The 26,374-nt window shown below is 35.4% G+C and overlaps 1 protein-coding gene and 1 long non-coding RNA gene across 2 annotated transcripts in view; both read left to right on the top strand.

Moving 5' to 3' along the window:
- Positions 1-26,374, top strand: part of LOC136031143 (uncharacterized) — a 343,784-nt gene that overhangs the window by 32,554 nt on the left and 284,856 nt on the right. The gene's annotated exons all lie outside the window — the stretch shown is intronic.
- Positions 1-26,374, top strand: part of LOC136031136 (E3 SUMO-protein ligase RanBP2-like) — a gene marked incomplete in the record, with an annotated part of 74,307 nt that overhangs the window by 2,696 nt on the left and 45,237 nt on the right. The window contains 6 exon segments of the mRNA XM_065710454.1: positions 1,196-1,418; positions 11,687-11,848; positions 14,325-14,494; positions 16,520-16,683; positions 23,729-24,450; positions 25,147-25,403. Coding sequence (XP_065566526.1) covers positions 1,196-1,418; positions 11,687-11,848; positions 14,325-14,494; positions 16,520-16,683; positions 23,729-24,450; positions 25,147-25,403 — 1,698 coding nt within the window.

The raw sequence follows: 26,374 nt of genomic DNA, 5'->3' as shown, positions 1-26,374 counted from the left end.
TTGTGTCAACAGTTCTCCCACTTTCTGCCAAGCTATCTGTTAAAGATATGATTTCTGTTATCTCCCTTAAAAATCCAGAGGAAAGGATAAGCATTTTTTGTTGCTAAAATTCTCTATGCTAATTTCTAAAATCTAGAATATAATTGTTTGATTTGGGTCTGATGAAATGCTACTGCAGCTCTTTGGGGATTACAGGGACTTCTTTCCTGGTAATTGCTCCAGAATACTGGTAAGTCTACCAGATCTGCTGATAGACATGTAGAACGTCATCTTGTTCTGTTTTATTTAAATATTGCAGGTTTTAATATGCTGTTTAACTGATGTTTAAAACCTACCATCTTCTCTTTTAGAGCCTTTATCTTTTCTGAATAGTATATACTTTAACTACAACTTTAAAGCTCTTCCCAGATTTTTTTTACACCAACTTTTTGCATTCTACTATAGAATTTGTTTTATATGTAGGCTGGTTTTACTCATATGACAAAAGATGCTGAAAGGCTTTAGTAAGTGGGTTGGTTCAACATTAGCCTTTTTTGTCATGTTTTTTTTTCTAAATACAGATGCTATTTGTCTCAGGACTGACACTTCTAGATCTCTTGGTATGGCTACATGGGAGTATAGTTAGCTGTACCAAACAAACACAACAGAGAAATTCTTTTTCCAAGACAGTGGAACTCAATTCAGTGAATAATTTGGCCCTATGTCCAAGGGTTGTCTTCAGCACAATTTCTTCAACAAAGTTCAACTCAGTCCTTGTTCAACTTTGTTGAAGTAAGGATGCCATGGCTGTTTAACAAATATTTTTGTACATTTTTAATGTTTACATTTTAATGTAGTATATATATATATATATATATATATATATATATATATATATATATATATCTTGTATATATGTATCTTGTATATTGAAAGGCAGTGTGGTCTTTGTTGCTAGTTCAGTTAGCTGTACATAGGATTTAATGCACTGGTGTTGTATCAATTAAGTACTAGGTTTGGTAACACACTAGGCAAAATAGAATGCAGTGTAAATGCATAGTTTTTAAGTTCAAGTATGTTGATTTTTTGGGAGTGAATTTGGAGTGAATTAGTTAGCTTGTATATAGCCATATTTAAACTCTAAGCAGTTAGTTATTTACCATATTAGCATAACCAACTTGATATTTTCAATTTTCCCCATTTGTTTAATTTGCAGAAGAGAGCTGCATATTTGAGACTATCAAAGTTGTATTTCCAAGTTAGTGACATTGACAGCTCAAAGAAGTACTGTTTAATGTATATGGATGGGAAAGAAACTGTAGAAGGTTTAGTTCAAATGGCTCAAATAGCAGCTGCACAAGGAAGGAGGGAAGAGGCGCTTGAAAAGTATATCAAGTGTTTTCACTTGGATCCCACAAAGAAGGAAATCATTGTAAAAGGTTAATTTCAAATTTATTTTTGGTCTATTACAATGCTAGTCAACAGGGAGGAACTAGGGGAATCCTTATAGGGATTATGGGGACATAATCTAAAGCATTTTGGCCTACAAGAATATTTTTCTGAGGGGTAAGACCCCCTGGAAAACAGCACTGGTTTTTCTTAAAAAAAAAAAATTGTGTGCAACTATGACATATTATCAGGCCATTAACCATTTATTGTCAAATGGAATGACCAAGTTTAAATAATTGTAACTTTTGATTGTTTTCTTCTTCCAAATTTTTTTAGATGCTTTGCTGTTTTTTGATTTTGCATATCACAAGTTTTACATTCCTCAAATTTATTGTAGGGGCTCTCAAGAATTTTGAAAAATTCCAGAATAAGGAATAGAACTTCATATCTTTGTTTGGTATCAGTTTGGTGCAAATTTTTACATTTTATCTAATAGATTTTTGAAAGGGATACTATTTTTTCTTCTTCAGTTTAAATTTTAATCTGATGAGAATTAATAAAGTTTATTAAATTGTAATCTGATGAGAATCAATGAAGGTTAAACTTGAGATTTTATTCATTCTCATCAGATTACAGTCTTTTTTTGTATGGAAAGACTCATATGGGAGGTAAAGACTTGCTATAAAGAATAATTATAAAAATAGAAACTGCCATTTGTTTGACAGTATCAAAATTTTGTAAATTAATTAAAAAGAGAGCTGAAATACAATTTTGGTTTGCCTACAAAAATACTATTTAGGAAAATAGTTCTATTTTATCTTCAACCATTACTAACAATGGAGAAATTTTTTCTGTTCATCTAAAACTTGATCTGAACATCTTCTAAAAGAAATCCTGCTCCTATCTTGCAAGGGCGCCAGTATATATGAAAGCAAAATTACTTCTGATCACACTGAGAAATATGCAATCCAACTATCTCTGTATGTCAACTCTAAGTAAATTCTGACTGGATATACTATTTGAGATGCAGGCCTGGCTACACTGCATCAACAGTTTTGTTGACAGCAGTTATGAAGAGTAAGATCTATAGCACCCATAAGATCTTCTATACATTGTATAGAAAGATCTTCTATACATTGTATAGAAGACAATGTAATATTATTGCTATTGAGACTGGTTCTTTAGTTATTATTTATTTCATCATTCTCTGTCTATAAATTTGTTCAAAGACTGGTTACACCTGCTTCTTCAATAAGATAATCTATGTATCAAAGATAACTCATCTGTGTGTCAAAGGAGCAAATATTGCAATATCTTTCAAGTTACTACTAGCAGATGCCAGTCTTATCATCATCCTGATTTTCCAGCACAATTTGTGGTTTAAGGTTGCAACAGGAATAATGCTAAACCTCTCGACTTTCTCTACAATAAACTTCAATATGTTGTTAATGCATAGATAGATAGATTTATTCACACGAAAGCCCAATAGGGCCATGGTGACATCCACAAAACAAGCAAAAAAATACAGCAACAAAACATAGATTGAAAAGACACTAAAACTAATTATGTAAGTAAATCATCATGATGCCTCATACCTACCTGGACAAACTTTCCAATATTATTTACACTTAAGTAGTATCTACTTCTCAAAATTTCCAAAATCCAATCACTCCCCCTAACCTCCCTACCAATTATTTTCAAGTGCAACTCCCTAAAATCCCCTAAAAAAAATGATGCTAAGACTCATCCATCTCTCCACACATAGGACAACTGTAAGTACCATCCCTCAATCTACTTCTCCCTAAATATTTCCCATGTTCTCCAAGAGACATAAAATCCCCCCTTACATACATTACCCATTTCAAATCTTCCAGAGCCAATCACATTTTTAGGTAAATATCTTTGCCCCAGTTCTCCTTGACCTCCACATATATCCCAAGGGACAGCAAGGTGGCCTTCTCAGCTTGCCAAACCTGAATTTCCTGAGCTTCTAGTTTAGTAGTAACTAACCTAGATACAGTCCCTACCATCTCACCCATCCCCTTTCCCTCATTCCGGTAATTACCTAGCCTTGTACAGTCTAGTATATTCTTCTACTGATTTGGCCCCAAATCATTCCTCCTATCTTGAAGAATATGCTTGTTTAACTAGCCTATTATCTTCTATTGATGACACCCTTTCCCAATATTTAACCATACTAATTAACCTACTCTGTCTCAGTATTAACCCATTGAACTTATTATCAAGGCCTAATGTATGCTTAAAAAACTTCAACTGCATTCTCTCTAAATTTAACCCCTTGTTAAACCCCCAAAGCTCCGCCCGTAATGCAAAGCCAATCTAACCCTAGAATTAAAAATATACTTTAGCAGTCCCACATCCCTAATTTCCTTAATACTAATTTTACTTAACAATCCTAGTAATCTATTTCCCTTACTTTCTACCATCTTGAAATGTTTCCTCCGTTTCCCATCTGACAAAAGCCTACAATAATACTGAAATTCATCTACATAGTCTAGTGTCCTACCTTCATATGTAAACTGACACTGCAAATCTATCTGTTCTCCACTTTTCTTAAAAACCATTACCACTGACTTTTTTATGTTTAGTACTAGTTTCTTATTCTTAAAATAAGAAGATGCTAGATCTAGCAGTTGTTGCAAATGTTCTTTACTTTCCGCTACTAATGCTATGTCATCTGCCAAAGTAATACCATAACACTTGCACTTTATTGGGGTACCTCTGCCTATAAAATATTCTTCAAAGTCATTAATATCAAATGAAAATAGCCTTGGGGAAATTGCACATCCCTGCTTAACACCAAATCTACTCCTAATAACCCTAGAGAAATCGTTGCCTACCTGTACTACAATCTTAAATATATTATACATAGATGCTATAATCTTAACAAATATGCTTGTTAGCCCTAGTGCTAACAACAAATCTATCATAAAACTTCTATCCACTCCAGCAAATGCCCCTTCTAAATGCAAAAATGGAACAAATAGCCTGCCCTCTTTTCTCCTAACCTGGTTCCTAATCATCCCTAATAAAATAAAAATCTGATCTATAGGACTATAGCATTTTCTGAACCCTGCCTGTGAATCTGATAAAATTCTATTTGGGTCTATCCAACTATCTATCCTACAACATAATATCTTAGCAAAGACCTTACTAAGCACATTACTTGGGCTTATACCTCTATAATTCCCATGGTCTAATCTATCCCCCTTTTTAAATAACAGCACTAGAATAGACATAGCCCAAGACATGGGTCATTCTGCATTTTTCAATATACTGGAATACATCCCTGCTATAACAGGCAGCAGCCACACCCGTCCCCACTCCCAAAGTGTGGTTAGTATTCCATCTCTATCTTGAGCAGATCCGCCTCTCATTCCTGTCATTGTCTCCCAAACTTCACTTGCTTGGATGGGAGCAATCAAAATGTAATCATATTCTTTCATTGGCCTATCAACTACGTCATGTACTGCAGATACCAGATCTACACTCAAGTTAGTTCCTCCTTGGTCCCTAGTCACTTCATTTTCTCTCTCCTCTAAATATGTAGGCCAAGAATCTACTGCTGGAATACCATCATAAACCTCTATTCCTCCTATAGAATTTTTAACTTTGCACCTAAAGGACCTAATATATCCTTCTCTATAATATTTTTTCGTTTGTTCTCCTGTCCTAATTTTATGTTTTTTTTTCCTAATCTTCAACATTTTCTTATACTTATTCTGAATCAACTTATAACCGATATAAAATCTAGTATTTTCCCTACTTCCTATGCTATCCCTCGCTTTCTGCAGTGCCTCTAATACTTCCTGGCGTTTTCTTTTGCAATGATTATCAAAATATCCATTCTTAATATCATTCTTAACTTTGCAATTTAATTTTGAACCTACCTCATGTACAACATCATTAACTAATGCTAACAATTCCTCTATTTTTCCATCACCTAGTAAAACCAAACATTTCTCTAATTCCTGCTAAACTTCTTCACTCGTCATCATACTCTGAAAATTTTTCTCTTTCTCTTCTGTTACTTTCAGTGCCTTTCTAATCCCTAAATCCTCAGTTTCCCTGCGTTTTTTCTTCCTATCACTATTAGCTGCTAGTTTTTTTTAGAACTAACCCACTCAAAAGTAGCCATAACAGGCAAGTGATCCGAACCTACCACTGCCATCACCTCGAAATCCGAACATAGACGCCAAAGAGGAATATCCACCTAAATTCAATCAGTCACACTTGGAGAAGCCCCATAAAAACAAGTGAAATTTCCCACATCTCCATCCTTTCCAACTCTTCCATTCAAAATAACAAAATTTTGCTTACCACAAGAATCTAAAATTTTACTGCCCCAATTATTCTTTTGTCTACTATGGTCCTTACTTGCCCTTGGTGGGAGATGGATTACTAAATCATCTCAAACCTCCCAAGTAGCTTCATCCCTACAGGCATGAGGTGACATCAAAACTTCTGGAGTAACCCGAACATAACCATTAAAGTCCCCCATAAGATAAAACGAATCAGAAGGAAACTGAATAGAAAATTTACGTTTTTCATCCTCTGATATACACCACGTATCATCCTCGTTGTACGAGCTCGACTCTAGAGGGGTATAAACCGCACAAAAAATAATAAACCGTCCATCATCTTGGACTCTTAACCATATCAAATTACAAGAAACATTCTTCAGCTGTTGGACTTTATGATTAGGCAAAAAATTATCAGATACAAAAATTGCTACTCCACCATAAATTCGTTCATTCTTAGATTTTTTATGATGGGCAACAAAACACTGAAACCTTTCAAACTGAATTTCATTTTCCAACCAAGTTTCAGATAATTCTGCAATATCAAACATAAACTGCAATACCAATAGACTACTAATTTTCATTTCACTCCATCCTTGAATGTTCCAATGCACTATATTTATTCTTTCTGGTACAACACCATGGTCCTGGTCTCCCTATTCTTTCGGCCGATCACTTCGATCTTCTTAAAGATAGTTTACGAGGTGTGATCTGCCTTTCATTTATTGTGGCCCTACCTCTAAGAAAAGGTGGCTGTGTTGTATTCCGCGCAGTATCATTCGAGCTAATAATTTCAGAATTTCCTCTCTTTGGAGCACCCCTTTCAACTTGTGGTGCAGCAACAGACAAGGGTGTTTTATGCACTTCGATCACGTTTGCAATTGTACAGGATCACTAAATGTGCTACCAAATGACTGCATAGATGTGACGCTTGAGTTTGATAACTGTGAATCCACTCTTAGTCTTCTGCCATCTATCAATGATGCATTTGAACCTCTAACAGCGCTCTTCTATTGCATGAGTTTCGAAATTGTATATATTACTTTTGTTCTCTACCAACAATATCATACCACGCAACTTCGTCTCTTTTCCCGCTGATTTTGCTGCCTCAAGGGTAAATTTCATTTTCTTTCTTGCAAGCGATTTTCGTGTTGTGTAGTCAGGTGTAATCCAAATTTTTGCGTATCTAAAATGTTGACCTGATTTCAGAATAAGATCGCGGCAAAAAGCGCTCCTAAATTTTACCAAAACGGGGCAGGGGTTTTGGTTACTTTTAATATGGAAATCGTCTTTTATGTCGTTAAGATGTATTGAGGCGATTGAAATAAACTGGTTATAAGTGGCAACTACATCTTCAAGTAATGTCTGGGCTCGTCTTGATGAATCGAAGCTATACAAAATCACATTTGTTGTTTTCGAATCAGCTTCCATTTTACTCATTTTAAGTCGCGTCTTCTCCAGTTCTGTTCTCAGAGACCAGTTCCAAAAATTGTAGGGAGGTATACTAACAACAAGTCCTTTCACCTCTTTGACTTCTTCTCCAGAAAAACTAGCCAGTGGAAGCGCTATTCTCCTCCAGTCTGCAAACAATGAATATATGCAATTATGAACAATAACACACTGTTATTGATTGTGGGAAGTGCGAGTACCTGAGCTACCTGTCCCCAGTAGTTTAAGGCCACTAGGCTGGCCGGTACCAACACGGCTCTTCCTACTCATTCCCGCTCTCTTCTGCACAATCAATCACGTCCTTTTAAAAATTGACTTCTTCAAGCTTTAATCATTATTAGACTATATTTCTCTTCTTTAAGATATCAATTGCTGCCTTAAATATCTTATGATCGATTTCCCATGGCAGGTTAGAATCCAGGATAGCTGTATAAGTATTTGGAATCTTAGCCAAGGAGCAGAAACGCTTAAGGGCAATAGTCTCCTCACTCTGAGCCTGGCAAGCAAATAATATATGCTGGATTGTTTCATCTGCTGAAAAGCAGACTCGGCATAAAGGAGAATGATTTAGCTTCCAATTAAATAGCAAGTTATTTAGAAGTAGGGCACCTGATTTCAGTCGGTACTATATTTAATCTTGTATGAAATGGAGATAAAATTAATTTACTGTGATTAACATTAGATCTTAGCCTGATAATATCTCGTGAATTGAGGTCAGAGGAAGGACTAGGAATTAACATGGAAGCCTTTGCTGCTAGAGAATCAGCCATATCATTATAGTTGATGCCTTTATGACTTGGAACATGTTAAAATAAGCCTCATTTCCTTTGATCTTAAGATTAAGCAGCTGTCTTCTAATATTATATAAATCCTTGTCATTAGCAATTCCATTAATATTTTGGATCAATAGTAATGCTGATTTAGAGTCGGAGAGACAGAGTATATTTTCAGATTCCATGTTATAATATATAAGTGCATCCAAGGCTAGGCGGATGGCACATAATTCAGCAGACAAGATAGAAGATCCCAATGGGAGAGGAGAATAGATGTTCAAATTCAGATCAGGGATTCAAGGATTTTGAATGAGGATGGAGGACGAGCTGAAAAAATTTGAATCCCATATTCTATATTTGAACGAGTATTTAATTTGTAAAAATCCAAAATAATTTTTGGGCGACACCCCCACTTACTTCTAGCAAGTCTCTTTAGAATACAAAGTCTCTGAATAATCATAGATTTCAAAGAATTAATATGTTCATGCCACTGCATTTTAGAATCCATTAATAAACCAAGCAACTTCACTGAATTGTAATATGGGATCTCCCTTGAGAAAATTGTCAGTGGATTAGGAGGATCTGTAGTATCATTAGTAAATATAATGGCTTTAGTTTTACTGATTGAGATTGGGAAGCCAAATGCTAAAGAGAATCTCTGGACTAAACTTATATCCTGTTGAACAAGACTTTAAAGAAGGCCAATGTCCCTTCCCGACTTCCAAATAATCAAATCATCTGCATAAAAGGCCAAATGATGCATGAGATACTTGAAATTCAGAAACATACAAGTGAATAGAAGAGGGCTCAATATTGCACCTTAAGGAAGTCCTCTCGTAATGAGACATTGCTCACCTCTAGACTGATTTAGTTGAACGTAAAAATATCTATCAGAAAAGACTTCATAAAACTTATAAAAGAATAAGGGAAATCAAGATTTATTAAGGTTTCCAATAATTTATTGTGAGTTACGTTTCCATAGGCATCTGACCAATCAAACAGAGCAGCCATTGTTACATGTTTTATTTTAAGAGAGTTACAGACATCAATTTCTAGCTGGGTAATGTTTTCTTAAGAACCATGTCCTTTTCTGAAACCTGTTTGTTCACTAGGAAAGAGATTGTTGACTTCAGCAAACCACTCAATTCCTGATAAGACAAGCCTTTCCAGAACTTTACTAAAGGAAGGTAATACCGATATAGGACGGTAAGACTTAAGATCACCAGATCTTAAATACTGGAAATCTAGATCTAGCTGGAATTACCTGAGCAATCTTCCAAGCATCTGGTAACTTTTGACTTGACCAAATAAGATTATAAAGACTTAAGAGGGCTGTATGAACCACCTTTGGGGACTCAAGAATCCACTTCATATAATTACCATCATGATTGGGGAAGACTTGATATTAAGAAAAGTAAGTGCTACACAAAATTCATCTTGGGAGAAAGGTTTCATCAGAGTACCCTTATAAGAAAGGTAAGAGGGAGATTACAAAAGGGAGGTCAGATGGGATGAAAATCTGAGCAATCATTTTTAAAAATATCAGTTAACAGATCTGCCTTCTTTTTATCTGAGACAATTGGATAACCATCCGGAATGATATCATACCTATGGTCATCATTAGGCTGCTTTCCACTATTTAGTTGGCTAATGAAATTGTGGACCCTTGAAATTGGGGTTCTAAAACTGATACTTGAGCTGAAATTCAGCCATGTACTCTGTTCAGCTCTCCTACAAAGTAGTTTCACCTTAGCACATGACTGCTTATAAGAGATTGCTGTTGACTGAGATGGGTGCTTTTGAAACATTTTACGAGCTTTTCTTTTTGCCAGAACTGCAACCATACACTCATCATTCCACCAATCCTTGGGTCTTTTGGAGCCATTGTAAAAATTCACCCTAGTCATTGGAATTACCAATTTAGCTGACTCCAGCAGGATTGATTTCAAATTAGACTCAATGGCATTAATATCAGAATTGGAAGAAACAAAGGAAAAATCTACTTCATTTAATAACTCGCAAAAAAGGGACCATTTACCTTTGGAGTTAATAAATGTAGGGATGTAGGGTTTGGGAGTATAGTATAAATCTTGAAATGATGTAAGAATTGCAGAATGATCAGATTGAAGAGACGATACCTTTACCATCTGCACTTGATCTTCGCAATGTTTTTGATAGAGAAATATTGATCTTTTACTGTTGGAGTAAAAAGGATAATGGGTTTGTCCTTTATCTCCATAGCTGGGACTGAGTTTGAGAGTCCAATTATTTCAGGAGGACTCATAGAAGGCTTTTGTCGTTTCTGTTTTCTGCCCACTGTATGAAAATCCTCATTTGGCAGGTTATCAGTTTTGGGGATTGGGGACTCAGGGTTAATAATCAAGGTTTCATTCGGGCTATCATCATTGGATATTGGAAATACAACAATAGGAATACCCACTTCTGGTAACCAATTAGATGATTGGCCCCCTTCCCTGAGGGGACTAGAAGAGCTAGGAAACATTTAGTTCAGGAGAGGGAAATTCCAGAAACTCTAACCACGCATGAAACTTACAGGAAAAAGCAAAAGAATACTTCTCAAACAAAAGGAGTAGCAAGAGCTTTAGTTCCTTTCACTCAGAAAATAAATGAAATCAATAATATAGATTCTCATCAGTTGATTTCTTCTTTTCCACTTCTTGCTGGGTATTTATATTTTCTGCCTTAATTTCAGTGATCGCTCCCTCCAACTTAGTTGATAACTGAGCCAGTCCCCTATTTATTCCCGGTATTTCTGATGAAAATATATTAATAATGAAATATATTAATAAAACATATTAATCCAGTAAGGTTCAAATCAGTCATTGTCTGGGGCATTATTGGTTTTCACTTGTTGATTTTTTTTTTACTGTCATAAGCTGACTGCATTGCACTGAATCAGCCTATGCAAGAACTACTACGTTAATTCAAATAACTGAGAACAAAAACTGAGAAAAAATAAACCCATCTGTAATTAGTTTATGATATAAAAAAGTTAGAAAAAAAAAATTAAATTGAAGCCCAAGAATTTGTTACTGTGCTTTTAAAGACTAAAAGAATAATACCCGTGGGTCGACTCTAAAGTTAGCAAATATAGGAAACAGAGAAATCAGCCAATAATTCTGTGGATCATTTCTTGACCCATCTTCACATAATAAAATGACTTGAGGTATTTTATTGAATACACTGCAGAGACTGGGTGGACTCAATGTGTAGCCAATAGGTTTTTGTGGCCAGAACCCCGACTTAGCTTTGAGGGCCTGCCCATGATAGTAATGATTCTATCGAGTAGCCCTTTAAGGATGTGTAGAAATGAACGAACAGAGCTGCTAGATGATCTGTAAATATTACCTTTAATTAATTGCTTTCCTTGACAAGCGATATTGATATATAATGACTCACAAATTATTTTTGGGAGTAAGTCGAGGAGGGTTATTTTGGTATTTTCATTAAAAATGGCTTTTTTGTATTTTCACGGAAAAAAATTGGAAAAATAACAAAATTGCGTCTTCCTTAGATTCTGAAAAATAACATTTAGAAAAATACTGGCTTTTCTTTAAATGTTACTACCAATGAAACTATCGATTTTCTAGTCACTGATAAATCTATTTTGCTGGTACAAAGGAAACTGGAATGATTATATCCTCAATTACTCTTGATATTTCCTGCTATTTTAAATATATCAACTTTTGGAAGTTTAATTTTTAACAGAAAAGTGCTTACTTATTATTGATATATTTTATTTATGTGTTTCAGTCATAGAGCTACTGAATCAGTTGCCATTGGATCGTGAAAAGGCAAGTTATTGGCTGGAAAAGGCGGAACCTATATATTCTAGAAATGTTGCAGTTAAATCGTTGAGAGAGAGGCTTACATCTACTTCTGGGCAGGATGCGCTCAAGGAAAATTTGTTGAAAGGTTTTTCTATTATCTGCTTGTTTATTTGTTTTTTTAATAACATGATAGTTTTGTCATTTTTCATTTTCTGAAGATCAGAGCATCGATATTCTGTTCTGAATATCATCTTTCTCACATTTTATACCCCTAGTACCCTTAATCTCAAACACCATCATATCAAACTCGACACTAAAAATGTGAAATCACTTGGTCCAGTTCCTTAAATGGCGTTAATCTAAGAAATCTCATTTAGAGTTTGTTATTGCTTTGCTAAGACCAAATCTTAAAAGCTACATTTTGGTTTGAAAGCGTTTTTTTTTTGTTCTTTTTTTAACTGAAATATATACAGGGGGGTAATCCTCCACAATTTTCCAAAATTTGACAGCGGATTTTTGGGGAGAGGGGCACCTCCCCGTGTTCTATCCCTCGAACAAAACCTAAACTTTTTGTCTTATTAGCAGAGTGGGGGAATGATTTCAATTCTGAGGGGGATAATGTTGACCTTTCTGGTAATGTTAATGTCGTCAATAGTCTTAAAAATGTACTTTATAATATGTTTTGTAAGTGTTACTTTCTAAAAGTGCTTGGAGGTTAAAAATAATTAGTCTGTTCCAAATCCTAGTAGAAATTACAAGAAAATATATTGCACTTGTTTAGGACAAAGTAAACACTCGGATTGTTTTTTGTGTTTTTCCACTAAGTAGTATATAATCTTGTGCAAATATTTAAATCGCAATGATTTTGGTAGTTTTGACTTCCTTAATCACTAAGTAGCTTTGAATAAATAATTCTGCAATCCAATTTGATTCTCTGCAATTTGAGTCTTGCCCAAATTCCAATTTATTGGTACGTTTTAACAAGAAATATAACCTTGAAATAGAATATTTCGTCTCCCAACTGCAGCATTTGAAAGTAGCATCATTTGAAAAATAAAAAATAATCGTAGCTGATATTTGTAGCTGATTCTATTTTTCAAAAATAAGAGAAAGAAACGATTTATTTTGTTCTGTATCAATAGTATGGTGTAGTATGTATGGTTTAGAACATCCTATTGTGTTTGTTTTTATTCTTTGTTTTGGGGGTTGAGATAAAATACCAGGGTAAGATGAAGGTAAAAGAAAAGAGTTCGGAAAAATGAGATTAATGGCAGCTGTAGAAGACCTGCTGTATGACGGAAGCTCACAGAGATAAGAGACTGAGGCTAACAACTACGAGTAATTACTTTCCGTGAACTTGGCCTAGTACCGACCAATGGTGTCACTAGCCAAAATGTTTGGAGGGGGGGTGAATAGATTTTGCCAACTGGCTGGTCAGTTTTACTGACTGATTTATTTGATATTGTTATTAAAATTACTTAATTAATTTTTACCTACCGAGACGGATCTTCTTTCATTGATTTTACGGTATATATTTATATCAGCCCATTTGTCCGAGTAAAAAAAAGATTAACCCAATAAAATGACTTTTCAGGAACGAATGAGCAACCGTGCGACATTATTTCCTCGACAACTGGGAAGCTCAGTATATAGCTTTTTGATGCTTTTAAATTGAGACACCTCGGTACTTTTAAATCGAGTTTTTCTAGTGAAAAACCTTAAATCGTTAAACCCAGTTCTTCTGGTGAATAAAACCTATACAGTAGGTGTCATCTAATATGCTAAATCTAATAGTGTGATTTTCATCAAGACCCCTTGGCTTTTTGGGTATGTTTTTTCCATTTTTTTGAAAATTAGGCAAATTTCTCAGGCTCTTAGCGTTTGATGTGTAGTATTAAACTTGATGAACTTTACATATTTGGAACCAGGATAAAAAGAGAATCAATTTTGTTAATTCTTATTCAAATTCTTCTTTCAAAGTTTTGGCTATTGTTAGTCCGAGTAGCTTCTTACTTTCAGTTCATTACCGCGGACTGTTGGATCTTACACCGTATATCCTGCATGTATTTTCGAATTTAGGTAAATCCCTTCTTTTCTTCATTCTTTTTATTTGTCTTATTTTACCTTTGGCTGCTCAATTTCACACATGGTGAGAATTTTTCTGTGGGAGTCGTCGGGGAGGGGGTGATTCCTGAGGGAAATACGCCGGACCCTGGTATATATACCAAGTGAGTTTGTCTCAAGATTTCTTACAATTCCTTGCATAGTTTCCTAGAATTGGAATACCACTCTCTTTCTTTAGGTGTTGTTTTTTCGGTTTTTTGTTTGTTGGATTGTTTTTTTTATTTCGTTGTTATTTTATTGTATCTGAAAGGCTGGAATTTGAAGGTTGTTCGCATACATATAAGAGTTGGTAAAAGAAAAATGAGATAATTATCAAGACTAATTCCATAACTTGAGCACTGCAAATTAATTACAAATATTACAAATTTTAATTACAAATATTATATATCTTCTAGGTATAAACTCAATTCAAAAGAACAATATTCATTTACCATTTACCGTTTCAAACTCGAAATTCTATATGTACCTGCTATGACTGACCTTTTTTTCTCTTTTAGATGAAATATCCAAAATGCCGTTTGATGCATCATTGAAAACCAAATTGCTTCGACTTTATATGGACTGGGACATGTATGATAAGGCTTATGAATTTGCCAAGAGTATTGAAGAAACTGATTTGTTTCACGAGGAGCTAGAGTATTATGAGACTTTAGACCTTTTGGCCACAGTAAGTTTCGCTTAGCCCTTTTTTTGCAAGCATTAATGTATACTAAAAGAAGATACAACAGAAACATTCCTATAAAATATGATAAAATAAGTAATTAATTGATCAGGGCGAGCAACGGGAATGCTTACCTTAGACTTAGTTCTCCACATAAGGCGACAACGGTGCCTCTCCACGACGAACTCAGTTGTGCTTATGGTCAAAGATGTACCTGCCAGTGTAGCCTCCCTCTAGACCTCGGCCAAGCGACGCTTTTTGCCATCCACGTCTTCTAATGCTGAGAGGAACCTAACACCGAACATGATAAGGGAGCTTGCCATCGCTCATACAAACCATGTGGCCCCAATACCGCCATCTAATACTTCAAATGAAGGTGTTTACAACAAAATTTAGGAAATAAAATAAAACAGAAAATAATGAGAACGAAAGTTGTCTTTCCGTATGGGCAGAAGTTTTGCAGGCCTACTTATGATAGAGACGGTACTCGAATTTGTCTTAATGGTATATGTAGTAGTTTTTTGGGGGAATTGTCGCAAAGCCATTTTCGTCGGATTCGTATTTGTCTTAGTGGTACTTGTAGTAGTTTTTTGGTATCTTTCCCTTGACTTCAGAAACGGCTTAATGGCAACTAAGCGGGAAAGAATAGAGTCCGGTGTATTTTGGTGTCAACAGTGAAAGATCAACGTCAGATACGAGTATATAGCCTGCTGTCGTAAAAACAGATTAACATATTCCAAAATTATAGCATGTTTTTGAAGTTTCATTGCATCTTGCCAGTGTCGAGACGATTGAATTAGTATGAAAAGTATTGCCAAATACAGTTGACATAATATCTGTACATAATTCTTATTGTGTGGTGCATTACTGTACTTTTATGTCTATTTCTATTAACTATATAACCAGGGCGTTCGTAGATTTCTTTATAGGAAAGGGGGGACAAATTTGAAACAATAAACTAAAAATTTGCCAAGTCAGGAAATATAGGCTGTTATTAAAAAAAAACAAGATTTTGGGAAGAGTTTAGTACCCTCCTTCATCGTTTACATGCCTTTGAATAACAGTATTTCTTCTCCTTTCTCTTTTTGTTAATGGATTTTCTTTTCTAACCTTTAATATGAGAAAGTTTTGAACTTATTCCTTGCATTTTAGGATTTCAGGTGAAAAATATTATATACGTCTATTGTCCCTCAGAATTGATTTGTGAAATCTTCTTGGCAATTAGATCTTTTATACTTTTTAATAATAACTAGATCTTTTCTACTTTTTTAGAAGCGACTATATCTTTTTTTTACAAAGGTTTCATGTGTTGGTAATTTCCCGTGCTGTCTAATCTGCCAAAAACAGAAAAATCACCATATTCGTTGTTTGAATTTGAGCTTCCTAGCATAAATTCTACTGCTGAAAAAGCAAAAAAAAAAAAAATCATTGAGGATAAACCTGAAAAGTCGTTAATCTTGAAACTATAATTTTACTGGAAGTGTATTATAAAATGGGATGGCTCAGCGTTCTGGTACTTGTAAGCAAGATTTTGAATTTCTATTGTTCCAGTCAGTGACGTTAGTGGGAGGGGGGGGGGGAGAATGGCATGTACTGTCTCACCTAGATTGTTTTTACCCTACACCACCTTGAAATTCAAAATTCCTTTTCGGTTATATTCATTGAAAAATGCTTTTTTGATAATTTCATCTACAAAAAGGACAAATCTGTGAATTGACGCCATTGTTTTCAGTATTAATTGATCGTCAAAATTGTGGAAAATCTTCAAAATAATGTTGTTTTTAAGCAATCTAGCTAGTAATTATTGAATGCACTCTTCTTACCCAAATAGATGGTTATTAATGACAGAAGCAAGAAATTGATGGTGTTTTGTGATTTCTAGTAAACGTTATGCAGTTTCTTTTGGGCATAGGTTGTACATTGCATAAAGATTCTGCTGCTACTCTACAATTACTGTATCACTCCATAATTACTATTACTGTAGAGTAATATTAATTACTCTACATTAATACCAAGTTTCTTTAATTATAGTATCTTCCGAGCAAGCTAAGCCGGACTGTTGGAATTGATTATCACGTTTTCCATGTGTCTATTGTTGAGCGACTTTGTGCATTGATGATTGCCTCAAAGCGTGATGTCACTACTAGCGAAGGAATTGTAAAAGCGAATGCTGTTATCACTCAACTTCTTTTAAGGTTAGTTGACTAGATTAGTCGAATCATCGCAAGTAGTTCCAAAATAATTTTCTTGTGTAACGTTAAATCAGCTGCAGTAATTTAAACTGTAAAGGGTATGGTAAAAGGTAGAGAAGACACGGTTTTTGCTAACTTGGGGTTGATTTGTAAGGTGACCTGAGGCCCAATCTGGAAGAGTATTTCCAAACTTCTACCTTTTCTAAGATTTTACGGAGACAGATTGAATCTTGTCTCCGCACCAAAGAAAAAAGAGGAAAAAATAGTGACTATAATAGCTATTTGAAGCCTGGCTTCAACAATGACTTCGCTTGAATATTTGAAGTCTGTATGACTAAAATTTCAATCGGACTGCCAAAGATTATGATCGTTGCCATGATGCGACCCCCAGGTTCTAGTTCGATTGAAAATGGCTAAATTGCTAGTGTTCGACGATCTTTTTGCTTTTTTAGTCGTAACTATGTTTTAGCGTCGTTATCTTATATTATTTGGATTAAACATGTTGAAAAGACAATCCAGGGAAATTTTTATGTTTTTTTTTGAAATATGTCAAATTGTTAATAGTTCGTCCTAATTAAAAAAAAAAATGTTACTCAGGAGGTTAAATAATGATGGCAATGAGGCACATATATTAGCGTAAGTTATTTCATGTAAGAGCTGTTGATGAACAATTTGATATACGGGCAAAATCCGGTTTGGCTTAGAGTCAGCTTTTCTTTGCCTGTTCATGGATTCATATTAATTGACTGTTCAAGTCGTTCATGGATTTCATGAAAAATCGTTGTCCTGAAGAGAGTAACAATGAGGATGAACGCGCCTCCGTCACAGAAGGCCTATTTCTATTTCATTTACTGCAGAGGCCTTATATTTTTTTACTCTCGGTGCCGTTTTAATTAGACTAGGGAAGTCGGGACCAAGTTGGATTTTTTTCGAATAGAATAAATTAAAACTTTCGAGGCCGGAAAACGACAGGGCTAAGGGGCAGAATCGGAGTTCAATCCCAAAACATTGTGATTCGGCAGAGTGGTAACCATTGTGTTTGACTAAGGTGGTGTTCAGCTTGCCGTTCTTAAGAAAACACGCATAAAGATTGGTTTAAAGACTATTGTTCGGTGTCTATTAACATAAGGTCTTTGTTTCGAACTATCATTGAATTTATATAAATTCTAGAATAAAAGGGCACAATTTTAGCTGGTGAATTGTATTTTATGTTCAATATTGGCCTTTATTTTCAAAATCTAATTATGCTTTTGTTGCTATTGTTTAACAGTCAAAATTACTTACTTTTCTATTTTTATGGCAGTTGGTATCTACCAAGTGACATATAGCGATCGTAAATTCTGTCGGTCTGTCTGTCTGTCCTGGTTTTGCTACTTTAGGCACTTCCAGATAAGCTAGGACGGTGTAATTTGGCAGGCGTATCAGGAACCAAACCAGATTAAATTAAAAATAGTCGTTTCCCCGATTCGACCATCTGGTGAGGATTGGGGGGACGGTTAAATCGGAAAAATTAGTAAAAATGAGGTATTTTTAACTTACGAACGGTGATCGGATCTTGATGAAATTTGATGTTTGGAAGGATATCGTGTCTCAGAGCTCTTATTTTAAATCCCGACCGGATCTGGTGACATCGGGGGGAGTTGGGGGGGGGCCTAAAATCTTGGAAAACGCTTAGAGTGGAGGGATCGAGATGAAACTTGGTGGGAAAAATAAGCGGAAGTTCTAGATACGTGATTGACATAACCGGAACGGATCTGATCTCTTTGGGGGAGTTTTTAATTCTGAAAAATTAGAAAAAATTAGGTATTTCTAACTTACAAAGGAGTGGTCGGATCTTACTGAAATTTGAAGTTTGGAAGGATATCGTGTCTCAGAGCTCTTATTTGAAATCCTGACCAGATCCGGTGACATTGGGGGGAGTTGGGGAGGGGGGGGAAACAAAATCTTGGAAAACGCTTCGAGTGGAGGGATCTGGATGAAACTTGGTGGGAAAAAAAATCATAAGTTCTAGATACGTGATTGCCATAACCGGAACGGACCCGCTCTCTTTGGGGGAGTTGGGGGGAGGGTTAATTCTAAAAAAAATAGAAAAAATGAGCTATTTTTAACTTACGAAGGAGTGATCGGATCTTAATGAAACTTCATATTTAGAAGGACCTCGTAACTCAGATCTCTTATTTTAAATCCCGACTGGATCCAGCGTCAGGGGGAGGGGGAGGGGCTGCAAATCTTGGAAAACGCTATAAGCGGAGAGATTAGGATGAAACATGGTGGGAAGAATAAGCACAAGTCCAAGATACGTGACTGACATAACCGGACCGGATCTGCTCTCTTTGGTGAATTGGGGGGGGGGGGTAATTCGGAAAAATTAGAAAAAAATGAGGTAATTGTAACTTACGAACGGGTGATCAGATCTTAATGAAGTTGGATACTTAGAAAGATTTTGTGGTTTAGAACTCTCATTTTAAATCCTGACCAGATCTGGTGACATTGGGGGGAGTTGGAGGGGGAAACCGGAATTCTTAGAAAACGTGAAAATCGAGGTATCTTACGAATGGGTGATCGGATCTTAATGAAACTTCATATATAGAAGAATCTTATGTCTCAGATGCTCCATTTTCAGTTCGAATCGGATCCGGGGACATAGAGGGTTGGAGGGGGGGAACTGAAATCTTGGAAACCGGAAATCTTGGAAAACGCTTAGAGTGGAGAAATCAGTATGAAACTTGAGGGAAGAAGAAGCACAATTTATAGATACGAGATTGACATAATTGAAACGGATCTGTTCTCTTTGGGGGAGCGGGGGGTTATTAGTTTGGAAAAATTAAAAAAATTGAGGTATTTTTAACCTAAGAACATGTGATCAGATCTTAATGAAATTTGATGTTCAGAAGGAACGCAAGTCTCAGAGCTCTTATGTCTCAGATGCTCCATTTTCAGTTCGAATCGGATCCGGGGACATAGAGGGTTGGAGGGGGGAACTGAAATCTTGGAAACCGGAAATCTTGGAAAACGCTTAGAGTGGAGAAATCAGGATGAAACTTGAGGGGAAGAAGAAGCACAATTTATAGATACGAGATTGACATAATTGAAACGGATCTGTTCACTTTGGGGGAGCGGGGGGTTATTAGTTTGGAAAAAATATAAAAATTGAGGTATTTTTAACCTAAGAACATGTGATCAGATCTTAATGAAATTTGATGTTCAGAAGGAACTCAAGTCTCAGAGCTCTTCTTTCAAATCCCGACCAGATCTGTTGACATTGGGGGAGTTGGAGGGGAAACCTGAAATCTTAGAAAATGCTTATAAATGTCATAGATACGTGATTGACATAATTGGACTGGATCCGCTCTCTTTGGGAGATTTAGAGGGTGGTGTTCAGTGCTTTGGCGAGTTTGGTGCTTCTGGACGTGCTAGGACGATGGAAATTGGTAGGCGTGTCAGGGAGTTGCACAAATTGACTTGATACAGTCGTTTTCTCCGATTTGACCATCTGGGGGGCTGAAGGGAGAGGAAAAGTTAGAAAAATTGAGGTATTTTTAACTTACGAGTGGGTGATCGGATTTTGATATTTAGAAGGACATCGTGACTCGGAGCTCTTATTTTAAATCCCGACCGGCATTAAGCCTCTGATTTTCTTTTAAAGCAATCTATTGATTCTTAGAATTTTGCTAGAGCTCATCCCATATAAGCTCTTGGCTCTTCCACCCTCGTCACAAGTGCCATATGAGCTCTTAGCTCTTGTCTTTTTTTCTCTCTCTCTCTCTTTATTTCTCAAGCAAATATTATCATTTTTGTAAAGAAAAATCAAAGAAGATATCTGGCTTGGATATATAATGAAATATAAAAAAACAAGTTTTTGTAAAGGAAAGTAAGGAGCGACATTAAAACTGAAAACGAACAGAAATTACTCCGTATATGAAAGGGGCTTTTTCTCCTCAACGCCCCGCTCTTTACGCTAAACTTTGACCCTTTCTCTTGACTCTACTTTTTAAAACAGTAAGAAACTTTAGCGTAAAGAGCGCGGCGTTGAGTTTCACAAAAACTTGTTTTTTTGTATTTAATTTCTGGACGTTTTTGAATTAATGCATGTTTTGATCTTGGCTCTCCGCACATAAATAATTAAAACGAAATTTGCATACTAATTAATTGCAATTAATCGGAAGATTTTGAGAAAAAAGAAGCGAAGGAGGAGGCCTAGTTGCCCTCCAAGTTTTTGATTACTTAAAAAAAGAAACTAGAACTTTTGATTTTTTACAAACGTTTTCATTGGTAAAAAATATACGTAACTTGCGAATTAACTTACGTAACGAACTTCTATATTCGTATGTTTTTATTGCGTATATGAGGGGGTTCAACCCTCGTCGATACCTCGCTCTTTACACTAAAGCTTAGATTGTGTCCCAATTCCTTAAGAATGACCTCTGAATCACAGAAGCCGTAGAATAAATAGTTGAAATTACTAAAAATATTTTAGCGTAAAGAGTGAGGTATAACGAGGAGGTAAACCCCTCGTATGCGAAATAATTTTTGCTCGTTTTAAGCTTTACTGCTGCTCCTTACTTTCAGTAGAAAAAACTTTTCATATTTGTTTTTTCATTGTTTTTTCAAATAAAGCTAGAAAGTCCTGTGCCCCCTTCATTGAAATTCTCTTCCCCCATGAGAAATCTCTCCATGGAAATATCCTCCCACGTAACCCCTCCCCCCCTCAACTCTCCCACTAAACCAAAAAAAATCCCCCTGAAAACGTCTGTACACTTCCCAGTAACCATTAATATATGTAAACACAGGTCAAAGTTTTCAACTTGCAGCCCCTCTCACGGGGACTGCGGGGGAGTAAGTCGTCCCTAAAGACATAATTATTAGGTTTTCCGACTATGGTGAATAAAATGGCTATCTCAGAATTTTGATCTGGCGACTTTGGGGGAAAACGAGCGTGGGAGGGGCCTAGGTTCCCTCCAATTTTTTTGGTCACTTAAAAAGGGCACTAGAACTTTAATTCCCGTTAGAATGAGCCCTCTCGCAAGATTCTAGGACCACTCACTCTATACGATCACCCCTGGGGAAAAACAACAACAAACAAATAAACACGCATCCGTGATCTGTCTTCTGGCAAAAAATGCGAAATTCCACATTTTTGTAGATAGGAGCTTGAAACTTCTACAATAAGGTTCTCTGATACGCTGAATCTGATGGTGTGATTTTCGTTAAGATTGTATGCCTTTTAGGGGGTGTTTCCTCCTATTTTTTGAAATGAGGCAAATTTGCTCAGGCTCGTAACTTTTGATGAGTATAACTGATCTTGATGAAACTTGTATATTTAAAATCAGCATTAAAATGCGATTCTTTTGATGTAGCTACTGGTATCAAAATTCCATATTTTTTTTAGAGTTTCGGTTACTATTAAGAAGGTTCGCTCCTTACTACAGTTCGTTACCACGAACTGTTTGAAATGCAGATGAGCATAAACAAATACAAGTCGCAAAATTCCGATTTTCAAACAATTCACTTTTGCATAAAACATCCTTGGCGTTATTTACGGAGTGGATTAAAGCAGGAAATACCTTTTTCCTTTCCTTCAAAAAAAAAAATCAATGATTTCTGGTATACAAAGTGAAATTAATGGTATAAAAAATGAGGAACAGTTTTCGGAAAATCCAAAATTCTTTCGATTTCTCTCTTAAAAGAGTAGTTAAATACTGCTGATAGTTAGAGCGAATTCCTTTGTACAAAGCCTCCGTTGCCTTTTTCTAGATGTTTAGTATTGATACTCATCACTAAGCTTTCCTGTTATTTAACCTTTGGATTTGGAATAAATATTGTAGCGTCCGTACAATAGAAATTATGATTAAGTTAATTAAAGCTTGGCATTATATGTGATAATGTCAAAAAACCTTGTAATTTCCCAAAAAATCTTGATTTAATTAACCATAGTAAATTAGTTGATAAACTTTTAAATTAAATCCGAGATTACCTTCCTTCAGTTAGACGGGTTTTTTATAAGTCATCAAAAATAAAGAGCGCATACTTTATTTATACATGAAGAAATGAAGCCCAAAACCAACAGAAATCACAATGAACCATCAACTTTAAACAAACATATTAATACAAATAAATTTTAACACCCTCTGTCTTCAAACCCCCTGACGGCTAGAGTTTCATTCGTGCTTTATTAAAAACAAAATATACTTTGAACATTTTTTTGCTTAATTGAAAAACTTAAGTTGTGTTTCTTTGTTTTCCTGACTTTTTCAAGAATTGCCAAATAAAATATTGACAATTTAGAAAAGATTCCTAAGAATCATTCTTCACGGAGGAAAAGCCGTCTGTATCTTACTTCTTTGCAGAAGTGAGACTCAATGCTCTTTGGTGATTGGTGGGTAGGCGTGAGGACAGAGTTTGTTTAGGTTCTGTGAATAATGGTCTGTGTAACGCCCAACAAAATTCACTTTCCCCTTGTAAATTCTCTTTTCCTGGACTTCTATCTAAGTCTTTTATATAAAAACTTGTATTTCCTCTATCTCTGCAATTTGAAACAAGTGACTTACCCATTTGTTTTATTGTGGTCATTTCATGTGTTAAGCGTATTTTATCCAATTCTCTCATTGTTTTTTGAAGGTTTTAACTTACTTTAGTGGGCATTTCGTTATTCTATATCTGAGTCAAATATTTAGCCGTAATATTTTTATTTTCAACATTAATATTATTTAAGTCATCTTTCTTAGAGCTTGGAATGTTTTTTTTTGTTTTTTTTTTTATGAAAAATTAGACAATTTTTCCATCTTATATGAATTGTCTATCTTAATTACATTTATTGTATAAGCTTGGAATCTATTTTCGGTGAGGTCCAACTATTTTTTTTTTTTTGTGGGGCGGAGGGATTCTTCTCCGCAGAATGTTAATTATAGTTACTTTGAATCAGACGTGTATATTTTTCTCGTTTAGGAGAGATGGGGGATTCAAATACTTATGAAGCACCCCTCCGGGTATCTCATTGCTTTCCGCTCACATGGCTACTTATCTCAAATTTGTTTCTTTTTCTTTTTAGGTTTGACAAGTATTTACATAATATAATGCATACATATAAAAACAACACCTCTGAATATTGGAAAGCTTTTATTACAAACATGAAAGGACAGTTGTATTACCATATGCTCTGTGTACTTCTGTTCAGAATGAGAAATGAAATTAGTAACACAAAAGAAAATCGAAGCTTTGTTAATACACTTTTGTTGGCAGCATTTAATACTTCTCCTTTTGATTTAAATGCTCAGTGGATTGAGACAGAAATTAAAAGGAAATTATGTCTTCGATGGCACCATCAGGCGGCTGATCGTCTTGTCATAACCGGTCATATGATTCTTGCTGCTTGTGGTGGAAAAAAAGAACGATTCTTTGATTCGGTATATTATGAAAAAAAGGATAAGATATTCCAGTGTGTCGTCGATTGTGATGGAGCCTCCTCGGAATCTTTTTTTGTAAATGTATCGAATTTCGAAGTTACTAAAGAAGACTTTCCGAATATTGAGTTGATTCAGTCTTATGAAAGATATTATCAAACAATGAATACAACTGACCTTCAAAGGATTGTATGGCTGGCGAAGAGGTATAAGGATATAGAAGGCACGACAGAATTCGGTGCTTTGCCTACCGATTTTAAGTTGGCAGTATTCCCTGAAGAGGAACTGCCTTTTTCAACTATAAATTATAAATCCTCTCATCCAGAAAGTATTTGTCAGCTTGATGTCGAAGCATTCATATATTGCACAGGTAATTGCTCCTTAGTACTTCTTTAAGTGAACCCTAAGTCCATATTTTGTCTTTTGTTTTCTTTCGAGGGGGGGCGATATTGTCTTTTCGTTAAATAATATTGATCTACTCTCCAACTTTCCTGCACAAGTATTAGGTTCTTGTGGGAGGGGGGAGATTTTATACCGTCAGAAATAAATCTTTTTCGCTATATTTCAATTTCTTCAGGGACTACATCCTTCTGCCTTTTGTGTCGTAATGAATCATAGTTATTACTAACTCTGTATAATTCACAAAATATTCAAAATTCATTTATCTGCTCCGAGTGCCTAAAAGTCATAATTATTTTTTCTATGATAAAAGCTCTGAAATTTTTGCATTTGTGAGTGCATGTTTTTTTTTTTGCATTTGAAAAATCTACTTATAGTGTTATTTAATTGGTTGTGTGAATTTTATCTGTTTATCAAAGTTATAACTTATAACTAAGAAATTTTGTCATTTTGATCACTTAAGTAATTTAGTTTCTTTTCTCGATCCTGTAGTTTGCAAAAAAAAAGAGAAAAACAGGGAAACGAAAATAACAGTCTGATACCTAAAAAGCCTACTTAAAAAGGAGCGAATGACAAAAAAAAAAGCATTGAAAATGATAATAATTATTATATCCTACGCTTACACTGAATATTTAATGTATTACTGATATTTGTTTGCTCATTTCAGTGCTTTGTGCTAGCAACAAAGGTCAAATGTCTACCAAGTATGCCCTTGCTCCTCCAAGCTTGTCAATGCCTCTCTGCACCTCTGCCCAACGTGATTGGTGGGTGGCCTTGGTTCGTCTAGTGAAAAATGAAGCAAGCAAAAAGGTTGGCGAGTTTAAGCGAATTCTTCAGCGAGGCATCGAAGCTGTTCGCTTGATTGGCTTTGTTAGAATGTCTTCAGCGCTTGTTGTTCAACTTGCAAAGATTTTTTCAGAAAAGGTAATGTCTTAAATAGTTTCCTTCTGTTCTATGTTTTATTCCTCGAAAAAGTTAACTTATATGGTTAATATTTCCTTTCTTTTTTTTGGATTTAAACTAGAGACTTTTATATTATATTATATTTATATATTATATTATATTTAATTTATATTAATTTATATTAATTTAATTTTTACTAACGACTCATTGCAGAACCAAGTTGCCTGAAGCCAATAATTAAATCCTTCCTTGTGACCTCCCCCCACCTCATTTAGGGGTGACCTGTTTTGCGATTGGTCCTAGGTGGTTGGCCAAAAAGGACGATCTTCTGTAATCTTTATGGCCAGTCATACTGGTACTGAAAAGGATCCATAGACAAGTCCTCTCGAAAACATCTAAATCCAATGTTTTCCAGGACATCTAAGTTTCAGCACCATAATTGACCACTGTCGTCACTGTTGCTTCAAGTATTCTATTATTGGCTCTTGGACTTATCTTCATGTTCTTGCAAACTTTTTTAAAGTGTAAAAAATACCCTTGGCCATTCCACTTTTAATATCTTCACTGCTTCCGCCATTTTTACTAATAATACTACCTAGGTAAGTAAAGCTTTCTTCTTGGTTGATTTTCTCGTTGCCAACATCACCTCTTCGCCTTCACTTATTCCCAGTCTAAGCGACTTTGCTCATCCAAAATCAAAGAAAAGCTCTTGAAATATGAGTGGCATCTTCTTCTTTTTTTTTGATTTTTTGTCGAAAATATTCCAAAAGCTACATCTCAAAATCTGGGGGTAGTTAATCTTACCATTCTCAACGGCTCCAGTTGTTTATTTTACCATTAGGGATATCCTAAAATGTTCTCGATGATATGTTTGGGATTTTATCATTCAGTGCAGGACTCCAATGTACATTCCCAGTGACTCTACGCTACTAACCATCAAAATACTAACCTACGCATCCTTCAGAAACCATTGTATTCTTACGAAATTTATC

Source organism: Artemia franciscana, chromosome 9, assembly GCF_032884065.1.
Source record: "Artemia franciscana chromosome 9, ASM3288406v1, whole genome shotgun sequence".
Lineage (NCBI taxonomy): Eukaryota > Metazoa > Arthropoda > Branchiopoda > Anostraca > Artemiidae > Artemia > Artemia franciscana.
This window is presented reverse-complemented; position numbering and strand designations above follow the sequence as displayed.